The 15,160-nt window shown below is 40.0% G+C and overlaps 1 protein-coding gene and 1 long non-coding RNA gene across 14 annotated transcripts in view; one reads left to right on the top strand and one right to left on the bottom strand.

Annotated features, from left to right (window-relative positions):
* Positions 1–2,828: 2,828 nt before the first annotated feature.
* LOC118911234 (uncharacterized) lies at positions 2,829–5,692 on the bottom strand. The gene is made up of 2 exons (XR_005024369.2): positions 5,576–5,692; positions 2,829–5,428 (listed from the first exon to the last, which is right to left on the bottom strand). It is a non-coding gene; the product is annotated as an uncharacterized LOC118911234 (long non-coding RNA).
* The window catches only part of EZH1 (enhancer of zeste 1 polycomb repressive complex 2 subunit), a 25,691-nt gene continuing 15,840 nt past the window's right edge, over positions 5,310–15,160 (top strand). Inside the window, exons 1-7 of one of the 13 annotated variants that reach the window (XM_057501507.1) lie at positions 5,355–5,447; positions 7,040–7,112; positions 9,799–9,883; positions 12,269–12,360; positions 12,932–13,059; positions 13,186–13,314; positions 14,226–14,345. In XM_057501507.1, coding sequence (XP_057357490.1) covers positions 12,943–13,059; positions 13,186–13,314; positions 14,226–14,345 — 366 coding nt within the window. In that variant the 5' untranslated portion in view covers positions 5,355–5,447; positions 7,040–7,112; positions 9,799–9,883; positions 12,269–12,360; positions 12,932–12,942. Of the gene's footprint in view, positions 5,621–7,039; positions 7,113–9,798; positions 9,884–12,268; positions 12,361–12,931; positions 13,060–13,185; positions 13,315–14,225; positions 14,346–15,160 lie in introns of those variants that run through there. The other 12 variants (XM_057501505.1, XM_057501515.1, XM_036882994.2 and 9 more) reach the window with 12 other exon arrangements.

Raw genomic sequence — 15,160 nt, 5'->3', positions numbered from 1 at the left:
GTAATACTATAAAAACTAATTTTTCCTCACCTGTAAAATGGAGATAATAATATCTATAAGATAAGATTTAAAGCACTGAGAGCAGTACTTGGCTCATAGTCAATGTCTATTATTATTATTACTATTTCTGTCAGCTTAGTGGTTAAGAGCACACACTTTGAAGTTAAGCAGACTTGAGTTTGAATCCCAGCTCCCATCGCTTACTTAACTGTATGTGACCCTTTGCAATTAGTTAGCTCTTCTGAGCTTGTTTTCTTACCTGCAAAATGAGGTTACTTGCATGTGTCTCACTGAGTAGTAGAGATAATACATGTAAAGCATTTGGTCCAATGCATTAGCACTAGTAAAAGAGTGATAAATGGTAGTTACTATCATAATGTGTAACACATAGAGTTATGACAACTATATTTCCAAGATATTCTGAGATCCTTTCCAGTTCTATAATTTTGTTCTTTTCATTACATAATACTCCTACTTAACAGAATACAGACTTTGGAGTCAGACAGTCCTAGCCTGGATTTGAATTCCATCTCTCCTACTCACTAGCCACATGGCCATGGCCAATATTAAGCCTCAGTGTCCTTCTCTGTAAAATGGAGATAACAATGCCTACCTCCCAGGCATCCTGCAAAGATTACATGAGAATGATGTAGGTTCACACCCAGTCCAATGTCTAGTGATTATGTGAATGCTGAATGCTAAAGGTAATTTGTTAAATCTATAAGTAAATGTGATTTATTTTGCTCCTTTATGTACATACAATGTTATGAATATAATCTATAGATGTATGTATTATACTTTGCTTGCTCCCAAAGTGTCTCGGGTCTCTGTAGCCTGGTATCCAATCCTAGCTACAGTGGGGTTCAGAGGGCCATAGCATCAGCATTGTGGGACCTTGATGATAAGCCAGGGAAGAGAGCAGGGGAAGTCACAAAACCAAGGGGAACTCCCCTTTCCTGTCTGGCTAGGATTTGTTTGTCTTCCACACAGGCTGTTCCCGGCTGATACGGGGGGTCTGCTGAGTGTTCAGCTTTGATTGGCATCTCTAAGACAGAGGGAGTAAGAAGCCCCTTGTCTTTCAGAAACTTTTCCTCTGAACTTGCAGAGTAGAGTCCCAAAAACGTTTCTCCTTCTGGCACCAGTGGTGAGAACAGAAAGCCGTGGATAAAATCCAGAATCATGATGTCAGAGGTAGAAGACCTCAGAGAAAGGAGGAGATAGGGTGGAGTGGTTCAGAACATGGGTTTGGGGGTCAGAATGACTGGGTCCAAACCCTGGCCACGTCAGTCACCAGCCGAGTAACCTTGGGCAAGTTCCAGAATCTCTTTAAGCCCTAGTTTCCTCAGCTGTAAAAGAGGATAAAAATATTACTGACTTCATAGCACTTCGCACAATGCCAGGCACTTGCTGAGTGGTCAGTATTTGAAGGCTATAACCATTTTTCTAGTTCTGCAGTTTTATAGCTGAGGACCCTGATAGCCAGAAAGGAAGCATAGCTCATTAGCTGTCCACCCCATCAGGGCTAGTTCCCAGGCAGGGCCTTGCCAAAGGCGTGTCCCATGGGATCAAGGCCCTGCATTAGCTGTGCCAAGAGAGCAAAACTGGGCAGCACCACCCTAGCTGTTGGGCTGGAGCTTTGAGAGTATTTGCAAAGCAAGGCATGAATCCCATTCAAGTAATCACCAAAAGAGAAAGTCTCTTCCTGCTGGAATTATTTATTCTGTAATTAACAAAGGCTAAGGAGGTCCTTTCTAGTATTTTGGCTTGAAGACTCAGAGTTTTAATTTGTAACTGCCATGGACAAGGGTTTATTGTGGGCCTGTTCCTACTTGCTGAATTGAATGCATTATTATGATCCCTCAGCAACAAGGGGTCAGGAGCTAAGTACCTGGGGCGGAAAGCTGGGGTTTTGAGATCAGAGGACAGAGTGTCCAGGAGTGGAGAGGCTTCAAAAACCAAACCGTGTTTTCCAGGCTCAGTAATGTCCAGACCTCAACTTGCTTTGGAGCTGCCTTTGCCTCTAAGTGTTTGGGGAGGGGTCTGGCACTTAAGCTGGCCCCACTGAGGCCTGGGCAGCAGCCCCAGTTTCTGGTGACCTTCACGCAGGCTTTTAGGTTGCGCTTCACTTTGTTTTGCTGTTTGTTTCTGCACAGCAGGGTGGCCTTTCCCTGCTTCTGGGTGGGAACTGGAGGGGGAGGGAGTATGGTTTGCTCCCATCTCCACAGCTGTGTTTATACTTCCCTGTCAGGGGCCGTCTGGGGCCCAACTTGCCTCAGTCCTGTGTCTCCTCAGAGAATTGCTATTTGATATCTCTGTGATCTCTACAAGGGAGGGGCAGAAGGAGCCAACGGGTCACCATACAAAGGGGGCTGGAAAGAGGAAGAGAGGCAGATGGAGAGGGAGGAGGAGAGCTCTGTTTAAATTCTGGAAAGCATCATCTTCTTCCTTTTCCACCAGTGGTCCAAAGACCAGCAGAGTACAAAAGTACACTTAGAACTTGACCACCACAGAAGGAAGAGAACATGTGACATGTCATTTCTGATCACTGGGTTAAAACAAAAATCTCACTTCGTGATGGGAATGAGTGAACAGAGCAGAAGTCTTCCCTAAGCCTTCACTGGGGCCAGTGGTCAGAGATACAGTATGTTAAAGTCAATAAGATCATGTTAAAGTACGTGCAAATTAAGAAAGCTTTAAGAAAATGGTCAAGTAAATAATGCTCTTCTTCTGCAGGGAGCAAGTTGAGCTGGTATTAATCAGTATACTAGTGTTGCTGGACTCTCTGCCAACCCCAGGAGAATGGCTGCCAAGGCAAATTAGGCATCAGGTTTCAGAAATTAAACACATAATTTTATTTTTCTACAATATGGAACTTTCAGAAAAAGAACCAGCTTTATTAGGCTACTCAGCACACTTTGTCCAGTTCCTTTTAGCCCTAGAGGCCTCCAATGTAAGAGCAAGATGAGCAACTGGAAGCCAGGAGTGACACAGTCATTCCTTTCTCCTGTTAACTGCCTGGGGGTAGGGCTGGGAGGAGTGGGGCAGGGGTGATGGTTCTGTTTTTCAAAGGTCCAGTTGCTGGCACTTGCCAATGGCTTTTCTGCGAATTTATAGGACAAAGACCCGAAGGGTTGGAAAAGAAAAAGTTGTAGAGAAAGAGCTGGCCAAACAAAGATTGGCTGATAGTGTCTCATGGACCACAGTCAGCTAAGAAAGAGCCTGGTCTCAGGAGAAACTCCCATCACAACGAGGAACCAATTGACAAATTTTCCCCAGGAACTTCACCCTTATTGGTGATGTGGAAAGTTGTTTTTATAATCCTCCAGTAAACAGGATTATTAAACCCTGGGTTTAGTCCTATGCCAAGTATGGTGGTGTATATGAAAGAGGTGTCCAGCGTGGCAGTGAGTGTGATGTGGTACGGGCACTGAAACACCTGGTGATCCAAGGGGCCTTGGAAGCCTTAGTGAGGAGGTGGAACTTGAGATGAGCTTCACACTTTGATGTACAGCTTTGACATAACCCCCCTCACCTTCCTTCCTTTCCACTTCAAAATATTTCTATAACCAAATTTTGTTATTGCAAAATTTCTTGGTATGTCTCCTGTTGTCACTTGGCAAGCCCTCCTGAAGCAATGTTGTCCACTCCCATGATGTTAATTGCCAATAATAAGGTGATGGAACCCAAATCCCTCTGTAGTCTCAGTCCTGACATTCAGGCCTTTGGAACATCTCTCTTTAAAGAGCTCACTTTTTTAAAAGCTGTTTCCCTCTCCTCTTTTTTAACCCACATTCTTTGTTCCAACAGTTATTTGTGTAGTATAATGGTTCTCAAACTTGATTACACAGTGGAGTCACCTAGGATGCTCTTAGAATTCTTGCAGCCCAGGTAATACCCTAAGACCAATTAATCAGACTCTCTGGAGGTAGGAAGCAGGCACTGGTAGTTATGAAAGCTCCCCAGGTGATTTAAATGTCAGCCAAATTTGAGAACCACTGATCCAGAAGGCAATGAAAATGGAAATGAACATCACTGTAAATTGTCAAGGATGAAGGAATAGTTGCCTTAATTTGGTAGTTAATTGGATAGCAGCAAGAGAAAAACAGCAAAGTCAAAGTTTCTGATATAAGGAAAAGAATACTAAATCTGGAATCCAGACACCTGAATTTAAGACCTGACAAAGCAAGTTTTTATCTGTATAAGGCAAGCCTTTCAACTCCTTTATGGCAGAATAGCCTTGTGTGTAAAATTGTAATCCTCCCTCAGTTATTATATGAAAAAATAAACACTATAGGCTCTTGTAATTACACGTTTTGAGACAAAGTCAAGGTAATGTTATTTTTGTATTTATATTTTAATTACTTAACTTTGTATGTTGAAATAACTTAAGATTTATAGAAGCGTTGCAGATGGTAGAGTTCCTGAATACCCTCAACCAACTTCCTCAAATAAGGTACAATTGCCCAAAGCAGGACTCACAGCTGATGAAGTACTGCTAACTAATCTACAGACCTTATTCCAATTTCATCAGTTACCCCACTAGTGTCCTTTTTCTGGACCACGATTCAATCCAGGATCACACATTACATTTAGTTGCCGTGTGCCCTCAGTCTCCTCCAATCTGGGACCCTTCCGTCTTTCATGCCCTTGACATTTTTGAAGATACTGATTATTTTGTAGATTTCCTCTTATTTTGGATTTGCCTGAAGCTTCCTCATAATTAAATTCAGCCTATGCATTTTCTCAAGAATACTATGGAAGTGATTTTGTGCTCTTCTCATTGGAGCATATTGAGAGGTACCTAATATCTCTTATCACTAGTGATGTTAACTCTGATCACTTGGTTAAGATGATGTCCGCCAGATTTTTCTCCTGCAGTTACAATTTTTCCACTTGTAACCTATAGGTATCTTGTGAGGAGATATTTTGATAAAAGGCTATTAATTTGAATCTAAGTGGCTGCGACAGCTTTTAACAGAAATAGGGAAGTTGGGTGTAAATAAATCAGAATAATTTAGAGTCTACAGACGGGTGTTTGGAAGTATTGGTAGGTGTGAGGGATCAGTATGAAGTGGTTCCAGGTTGGTTTCAAATGCTCGAGTGAGATACGGCTTGTCGTCAGCGTGTGGGCACGGTGCAACCGCTGAGTAAGATCTTTAAGAAGGTATCAGTGGCTCCGGGACGTTCCCCAAGGACTTCCGGTTTCCTGACAGAGCCGCCATGAAAATCGTCGGGCTCCGACTACACCTTCTCAGACTCCTGAGTACAGGGTATTAGTGCCACCGGACAGAGGTGCGAAGATGGGAGCCAGGTGGTCCGACTCGCGGGGGCGCGGACGTCGCAGTGCGCAGGCGCCAGGCGAAGGCACGGGGCGGAGCCGCGGCACGAGGGCGGGGCCGCGGCGCGCAGGCGTCCTAGCGGCAGGTCCCTGCGGCTCGGGATGGAGGGTGAGTGAGTAAACAAGCCCGGGCCGGGCGGTGGGGCCGGGCCTCGGAACCTCGCCACCCGGGGCCGGAGAAAGGGAAAGGCGAAGAGGTCAGAGAATTGGGAGGAAGCGGAGGGGCTCACTGCCTACCTGGCCGGGGATAGCGGGGCGCCCCTCCCCGTTCCAGGGCTGGAGGTAAAGGGGCGCCCAGGCGAGAGAGCCCCCGGCGAGGACAGCGTCTGGGGCGGGGAGGGCGGTGTATCCGGGAGGAGGAGCGGCGGGGGCGGGCCCGGGCCCGGGACTCCCGTTGGATGGGCGGGGAGGGCTGGTGGGCGGGAGCCCCAGCACGGAGAAGGCGCGGGTGGGCGGCGGCACCTGCTGGGGGCCCTCCGAGAGGTGGACTCCCAGGGACCTGGGGCTGTGACTGGGAGGGCCAGCCCCGGAGGTTCAGCTTGCGGTGACTTCGGGAGGTGTTGAGGAAGGGGTGGCGGTAAAAACAGGGCTGGAGGAGGGTGAGACGAGCGGGGTTCCTAAGGCGCAAAATGTAAGGGGGCGCTCACTCTAACGGTCACGCGGGTGCCCAGCGCCCGCTTCGTTTTTGCGCGCTGAGCGGGCGCCTCGCTCGCCTCACCCCAGTCCCGGCCCCGAGTGAGAAAGAGGCTGTTGCTCTCTAGATTTGGTCTAGCGCCAAACCCTTGCCCACCCCAGAATTCTCCTGAGGATTAAATGATAGAAGTGAAAGCGCCTCGAAGCAAAGGCAAGGTGTTTTGGGGACTTGCCTACTAGGAAATGTGGGACAAACTTATTTTGGTACAGTGACTCCTGAGAAATTGTTTCGGAGATGTGGGTGGTAGGGATGTGGAAAGATGTTAGTGCCGCGGGTGGAATATCGAGAGTGGGCTTTTGCTAAGTAGCCTTGGCATCGAGCCTGGTGCTGGAGGGGTAAGGATGAGGGAAAAGAGCCGAGATAGACCAACAGGTTGTGTGTGCGCGAGCCCGGCGTTCAAAGGGTGGGTCTCTTCCTCCACGTTTGCTGCCATCACGTCTTTGAAGAGCACTCCCCTCCTCCACACACACACATCAGTGCTTTTAAGGGTAGAAAACTGGCACTGAATGAAGTTTCCAGCCCCAGAAGGTGCTAATTCTGTCAGAGGTTTCAGTGAAGCTTGTCTATTTTAAGCCTTGGAATGCCCAGGGCTGGGATGGTGTGAGGTGGGTGTTAAGAGATAAATCTTTTTTTCCTTAAACACAATTATAGTGGAGGAAAGGACCATGTATAAAAATGTAATATTATTTTTGTCAAGGTTTATGCTGTGTGTATCACAGTGTGAATTAAATCTTCCAGGCAGGAATGTTTTATTCACTAATGTACCTTAAACACCTACAACAGTGCTGGGCACACAATGGGTGCTTGATGCATACTTGGAATAAATAAATAATGGGCAAGGTCATAGCTTTCTGGGAGTGGGGAGATCTGGATCTTGGTCCTGCCGCTAACTGGCAAGTAGTGTAGACTAATCATGGAACTTGATACTAAGACCCAACTTTAAAACTTCCTGAGGTGGAAATGACCAAGTCTTCATTATGGTGTTACTTTAATTCCCATTGAAACAGCACTACCATAAGAAGCCCAAGATTTAAAAAATGAAACTTTACTCCTAACTAGACTTCTGTGAAAATGAAAGAGGTGAGAAAATTTAGTCAAACTTGTTTCTCTTACACTTACTTGCCTTTGAATTAGTGTGCTTTTTAAAAAGTATTAAAAATAGTAATGTCTAATTCTTGAGATCCGAAATCTGACTTTATTAGTCCTGTGGGGAACAGTTCCTGCCCTTGATTTGTGCCTTACGTGACGCACATTTCAATAATATATATTTTTCTTTTCTTGGACTAGGTTTAAAAAGTTTCTACTTTGTTGACTAGCAACTTCCCAAAAAAGTTTGAGGCAGCAAAACAAAACACATTACATAGGGTAGTTAAACTAAAGAGAAAAGTGAAGATAATTATACTAGTTAGATTAGGATTGAGGAGGAGGGTTCAAAATGGAAAAACTGCTCTTGGAGATACTTCCATTCCAGAAAGTCCCAGGGTTTTTTTCTTTCTTTCTTTCTTTTTTTAAATTTGTCCAAACCACGAACTGGGCTCCTTCCTTTCTCTTTAGTCCATTAGCCTTGTCAGTTGGGACCTAAGTGCACCAGACCTTTAAGTTATGAATTATTTAATAGGTAGGTAGAGTTTAGTGCCTCTGGTGTGTTGCCCACCTGCCCTAATACTTTGATTCAGAATGTTAAAACACATCTTGTTTGTATTGAATGATAATGAGCAGTCACTAAATATTAAGCTTTGTGCTAGTGTAGTACAGAACTAGCCAAGATAGGGCTCTAGCATGTTAGAAGATTGCGTTAACTCTTGGATACCAGCATTATACATCCTAAGAGCAAGCGTTTTCCTTTGGGTCTCATGAAAACAAATCCTGCTCCGTTCTCACCATAGTCTGCAGTGCAGGTAACCTGATTCTTTTAATAAAGCAACACAAAAAAATATTAATGCTATAATTTTATCTTAAATAACTCAAGGTCATAGCTTTCTGGTGGTAAGGTTCTTTCTATGTATAGTGCCCAGGAGTTCAAACTAATAAATGTAACTACCTTGGAGAACTGGGAGGGTATAATTAATGATGTGTTAAATAGGTCCTAGTTGAAGGATCTATCAGGCTGTGTATCTAGCCACATAATTGATTTTAATGGGTGTATTGATAAAATTGGTCATCAGCAGAATGACTCAACTGTGAGCTCTTTGCAGAGATAGGTTCACTCCCACTGTTTGTATTTCAATTCCACCATGAACTGAAAAGGAAAGAATGAGATTGGAAATTTTAAAAATGTACTGCACTGCCTGCCTCTAAAGACTCCCCTAGCCTGCTGGTTAACAAAATTATTTGTTATAAAAGAGCAAGTAGTAGAGTCATTGAACTTGCTCCTAAGAGAAGCTATTTCTCCAAAGGAGCCCCTTTAAGTGGATGAAAAAACTTAATAGTTTGGGATTTTTATATTGTAATCTTAATCTCTCAGAGTTTAAGAATAGTGTTCCTTAAATGGGGATAAAATTAATTTTCTAGAGACTTTTACATATTTTATAGTTTTTTATAGTTAATGGACCTATCCCCAAACATTGCAATGATATTTTCCCATTTCTAAATAGTTGACAGACTGCATTCAAATTTTAGCCTTTGAAGCAACTCGAGATCCAGTTTTCTTGGGAAGGATTTCCAAGTTTTTATAGCTTTGTTTTCCTGTAGGGATTTGACATGTAAATAAGGTAGTTCTTATTTCCAGTTTCAATCTTTTTTAAAAATAAACTTTTTTTAAGAACAGTTTTAGATTTACAAACAAAAAATTATAAAGATAGTACAGCGAGTTTCTCCCAAACCCACATCCAGTTTCCCCTTATTATTAACATCTTACATTAGTATACATGTAACTTTTTTTTAGTTGCTGTTGTGTTTGTTTTTTGTTTTTTGGTATCATTAATATACAATTACATGAACAACATTGTGGCCACTAGATTCCCCCCATTATCAAGTCCCTACCACATACCCCACTACAGTCAGTGTCCATCAGCGCAGTAAGATGCCACAGAGTCACCACCTGTTTTCTCTGTGCTACGTTTAACATTTTTTATAGTTAATGGATCATATTGATTATTCTGTTATTCATTCTGAAGTCGCTTGAGTTTTAAAAGGTCAAATTACCTGCATATTTTTAATTGTAAAAGTTTCTAGAAAATACTGGATTGATCTATTATCAAAAACTTATTTTTGATCAGCTTTATTGAGGTAAAAATTTACATACAATAAACATCACTTTACGTGTACAGTTCAGTGAGTTTTCATGAAAGTTCAGAGTCATATAACCATCACCACAACCAAGGACTAGAACATTTTCATCATCCCCAAAGATCTTTTATGCTCCTTCATTTAATCTCTTTCCCTCTGACAACTAATGATATGCTTTCTGCCATTGAGGATTTGCTGTTTCTAGACTCATTTTAGTAGAATGTCTTATAGTTGTAGTTTTTGTGTATGACTTCTCTCACTTAGCCTAATGGTTTTGAGATACAGTGTACATGTATAGGAACAGTTCATTCTTTTTTATTGCTAAGTAGTATTACATTGCATGTAAGCACTGCATTTTGTATCCATTTAACAATCTATATTTATGTTGTTTCCACTTTTTGGCTACTATGATTAAAGATTTTATTAACATTTGTGTACAGGTCTTTGTGGGAACATGTATTTTCATTTCTTGTGGGTGAATAATTAGAAATTGTCTGCCAGATTGTATGATAAGCATATATTTAACTTTATTTTTTAGAAAACTGGCACACTGTTTTCCTAAGTGACATTCCCACCAGCAGTGTATGAAGATTCCAGTTGCTCCACATCTTCACCAAAAATTGGTATTATCAATCTTTTTGATTTTAACATTCTGGTGGGTGTGTAACAGTATGTCATTGTGGTTTTAGTTTGCATTTCCCTAATGGCATTGAGTATCTCTTACGCTTGTTTGCCGTTCCTGTATCTTTTTTGGTTAAGATATATCTGTTCATATTTTTTCCCCGCTTTTATTGGGTAATCTTACTATTGAATTATAGGAATTATTTATATAAAGACTTACTTTAAAATTTTCTGACCAAAGCAGCATATGTTATGGAGTTAATTCAGTGTGTAAGTGAGAATAATGAAAAGCTTAGTACTTACAGAATGCTGTTTTGCATGTGTAAATAACTAAAAAATAGATTTAGTAGAAATATAAAGTATTTTGTGTGTGCCACTCCTTTTGCCCAAGATAAATGAACCCATTTCTGCAAATCTATTCCAGTGAATGCTGAATTTTTTGTTTGCTTCTTTTTTAAAATCTTTGAAGTGATAGTTGTTGGTTAGTGTCCAGATGCTACGAGAACCTGCCTTATAGCTATGTTTCAGGTGTTTATTATAATCATACCTATCTGTCCCAAATAGTGTGTCTCATCTGCCTCATACAATGTGGAGACTACCTGCCAAATAAACTTTTAGAAACATTGAAGACCCATTAAAAAGCCAACTGAAGTAAATATTGGCTCATGGTCACATGAGATTCAAATATCACTTTAATTATAAAAGGAGGAAGTGTGGCTTATTTTACATCATGATTGGTTAAAACTCAATGGCATTTTTGTGTATATGTATATACTCCTCTGCCCAAATAAAACCCTTAAGTAAAATTAGAAATGATGCCATTAATTATTGGACTGTTGTGGTGTGTTTACATCATCTCTTTTGACAGATGGTGGGAGATCACATTTCAGTTATAATGCCTTTTGTTAATAAAAATATTGATACTTTTCTGCAGCTCTCTCCTCTGAGAAATCTATGCACATACACCCCCTAGCAGCTGTGGATTATGTTATTTTCCATTACTTGATCTGCAGTTTTAAATAGAGGGAACAACCTACTCTGAGCTTACTATATCAAAAAGGGAAATGATTTCCAAAAGTAATGGGAGAGGGGTTGAGTTCAAAATCATTTTTTTGGGAGGTTATGTTATCTCACTGAATTGTAATCTAAAACATGTGAGTCGTTTGGGTCTTAATCAGGGTAACCTAAGGTTTCCTAGGCAGACTGTTGTCCCCTACATTTGAACCATTTTTTATTTCCTGGAGCAGACTGTTATTAAAACTTGTTCAAGGAAGAAATTATATGAGCAGCTATTTAATATTACATGTGAGTGTGGTGTATGTTCTTAAACAGTTTTATCATTCAAAAAATGAGTCCCTATTTTGGCCCCATTCCATAGAGGAATGAGAAGTATTTACAAGATGTAAGGGGAAGAGAGAGGGTACAATTCATAGGGAAGAAATTCAGGTCAGCCTAATTTTTTTATAACCCTGCACCTTAACACTCTGGGACTCAAATTCTGAGATTATGTGGTGGTTGTTTCATTACCAATCCCTGAGAGAATATTTAACTCACAGGGAATTCTGTTTTTTGAGTTTGAATCACTTGAGTTAGCAGTAAATGCAGTGAGTCTCTCTACTTCTTTGTTATTCCTTCCTTCTTTTATTTATTCTTTAAATTTAACATAGGATTATGCCAATCCTTTTGGTTCTTCAAAGGAAACATTCAAATAAATTCTTTTAAAGTCCACATCCAATGAAATATTATAATCGTGATCTGATTATGGCAGAGTGTGACAGTGGATTAAATTTAGTTATTCTCTTGTTTGTACTGTTATGTCTTACGGGGAGAGACAGGTAATTTAAAAATGGTCCTTTAGAAGAAATATGATATTCAACTCCAAAGGAAAAAAATGTTTTTCAGAAATTTAAAAAAGACCTAAAACTTTAGTTTCTGTTTCAAATTTTGGCTCCTTGTAATGCTTTCAGAAATTTAAACTGTTAGATGAAATGAATAGAACTAGTTCTCTAGGAAATCTGAGTAGTTAAAACAGAGTAAAAACATAATCTTGTAGGTTTTATTGAATTTTTACATGTATGTAATATTTGTTCTTTCTCTAAAACAGTTGATGGGCCTGCTGGCTGAGCCTAGAAATTGGTTCTGTAAAGCAGAAAAGCAGACTCGGTTAATTGTGAGAATATATTTGTACACACGACTGAAAGGATATAATTTAATAAAATAAAGGCCCCTTCCCAAATGGCATCAAGTATTAGGACCTAACTTACATGCAGAAATAGTGATAGCAGAGACCTCAAAGGATATAGTTCTGGGGGAGCATTCTGCTGAAGGTATCAGGGTCTAAATGTGCTCTGCTGACTTAAAACCCCTACCTTTTCTCTTTTGAAAAGCTGAACATTTGTTTTGCCTTTGTGTCTTGCCATTCCTCCAAAGAACAGAAGGCATAATATAAAACATGATACCTCTCCTTGTATTCTATGAGGTAGGTAGAGTGTGTTACAACATGTACCTCTTTGAATTTTGAATTTAATTCAAACACACACATAATAGAGTGGTTTACAATGTTATATATTTTCATGTGTCTTGCTGTTGACTTGGAAATGATTATGCTGTTGTCATATCCACCTTTTATTGCTACGCATGTGGTAGATTGAGACAATTTGGCAAGTGTGGTTCTGTAGTGTGGGTGGATCTTTCCATGAAGCTCTTTGATACTAACTTGGTTCCTGCTCAACATTTCTCTTAATCAAGGTATTGTATAGGCTTCAGAATTTCCAAGTAATCCATGTTCCCAAGTATCTGCAAGAGAACTTGAGTGCTAAATTAAAAACAAAGTACCACAAGAGGATGAGACCAAGCTTTTTCATAATCAGACCAGGAATCGCTGATGTAAAATCTTTTTTTGACTATTTTTTATGAAACTCATAGATTTGGGTTCTTTAAACTTAAGTTTTTATGAGCAAATGTAATGGGAATGAAAGTATAACTATGTTTGAGTTTGCATAAGGCTTCATTTCCAGGCAATAAAAGGCTATTTCTCATCTTTCTCTTAGATTACAGCAAAATGGATATACCAAATCCCCCAACTTCCAAATGTATCACTTACTGGAAAAGAAAAGTTAAATCTGAGTACATGCGACTTCGACAACTTAAACGGCTACAGGCAAATATGGGTGCAAAGGTAAAAAATAATTCCCAGGTGAAAGGTTATGTATATATTGATATAGAAAAGGTATGTGTTGGAGGGTTGGGCTTTTTTTTTTCTCCTCCCTTGAAATCCTAACAGTTTTTACCTTGGCTTTGCTAGGCTCTGTATGTAGCAAATTTTGCAAAGGTTCAAGAAAAAACCCAGATCCTCAATGAAGAATGGAAGAAACTTCGTGTCCAACCTGTACAGTTGATGAAGCCTGTGAGTGGGCATCCTTTTCTCAAAAAGGTACTTCCAGTTGTCTAAGCTCAGCCTTCCTCTTTTTCTTAGACTTTCAGTTTTTTTTTCATTCTTTATTTATGACTTATTAAAAAATAAGGAAGGATAATGAATACAGATACTATAGTCAACTTTGAATAAGTAGAATGTTAAATCTTTAGCTTAAAGAATGACTTTTTTGCCTACTGTTCTCCTCAGTTAATTATGAAATTAGGCGTTTTTCATAGAAAACAAAACAGTTACTGTCTCCTTTCCTGGGTTCTGTGTTTAACCTTCCAAACAACCTTTTTTGTGCCTTGTTTGGCACCTCAGGTATTTTGAAATTCGAAAAGGAATACCCTGGATAAGGGACAGGAGCATATTGAGCAAAAGACTACCTCTTATTGTGAATTTTTAAATCACTCTAGTATCTTAAAGAGATAATATTTTTAAAACATAAAAAGCAGATAGTGTATTGAGAGCAGTTTTCTTTCCCAAAGCAGAATATGACTGTAATTTCTGTACTGCTTTGCTTCCCCCTGTACTGTCCCCATCACCTCTGCAGCTAAGTTGATGCCCACTATTTTAGACTTCAGTTCTTCTGGAAAACTTTCTCATTTTCCTCCTCATCTCTTAGGACTTTCAGAGGTTGTGTACTACCCAAGGAAACCAACCAACAGTTTTAGACTGACATAGACATCAGTTGAGTGTCAGAGGCACTGTGCTGGACTCTGTAGAATAAGTGAATAAGAGACAGTTCTTGCTTTCCACAGGTTTTGAGTTGAGTAGTTCCTTTTAGGAGCTTATTATTCTAAAACCTTTATGTTATTAATTTGCAAGAATTAAAAGGCTTGTTTTGGGATCGTTTTGGAAGGAAACTGTAATTCTCTCTTGGGTTGTATGCTTGCCTTTCCCTCTCCATGTCATTGCTTGTATTTCAGTGTACCATAGAAAGCATTTTCCCGGGATTTTCAAGCCAACATATGTTAATGAGGTCTCTGAACACAGTTGCTTTGGTTCCTATCATGTATTCCTGGTCCCCTCTCCAGCAAAACTTTATGGTATGTATTGAAAACACTGTGGTGATTGTTTAAGCTGTATGATTTTCCTATGTTGATATGCTGGTGCTCCTCTTAAGATAAAGATTTTCAGAGTATACTTAACAAAGCTTGGGCATACAGAGCAGAATGTTTTTGTAATGTATTTACTCTGAAAAATATATATTGCAAGTTGTTCTAACTGACTAGATTTTGTTCTCTATGAAGTGTACATTTGAGTTTATTCTGGTTCTTTTTTTGAATCAAGTGAGACTGGGCAAGTTTCCAGTTTTCCCTTACTACATTGGCCCAATTTTGTAACATTATGTGCAGTTAAATATAGTCTAAGTCAGACACTTCAAAATTAAGCAGGTTGACAGCTCTCTGCTGATGGAGCAGTCCTTTCTTAATCCCCTAACGACAAGATGCTATGAAAGCAACTGAGATAACAGAGGCTCACACTTAAACACAACACTTTCATTAGAGCCTTTATTCTGGCTCCTACTATAGTTCATAGTGCAGTTGACTTTAGGTTCCCACTGAGTGTGATTGACATTAGTTATAATAATTTTCTTATGATTTTGGGAGGCTCATCTTTGTATAATACAATATCTAAAAATTTTACAGTTGCCCATTTCCTGTTATAAATATTCTAGTTATATTGCAGATTATATTCTTGGGAGCTTCCTTTCCATTTATCTGTCTCTACTTACGAGAATTAGAATTAAAAGCTTTTTAGACTGTTGTTTAGGTGATATTCATACCTATTTCAAAATGATGTTTAGTGAATAAAATGAGATAATAGATGGAATCACTTGTGAAAAATAAATGTGTCAAAT

Source organism: Manis pentadactyla, chromosome 4 (assembly GCF_030020395.1).
Source record: "Manis pentadactyla isolate mManPen7 chromosome 4, mManPen7.hap1, whole genome shotgun sequence".
Lineage (NCBI taxonomy): Eukaryota > Metazoa > Chordata > Mammalia > Pholidota > Manidae > Manis > Manis pentadactyla.
This window is presented reverse-complemented; position numbering and strand designations above follow the sequence as displayed.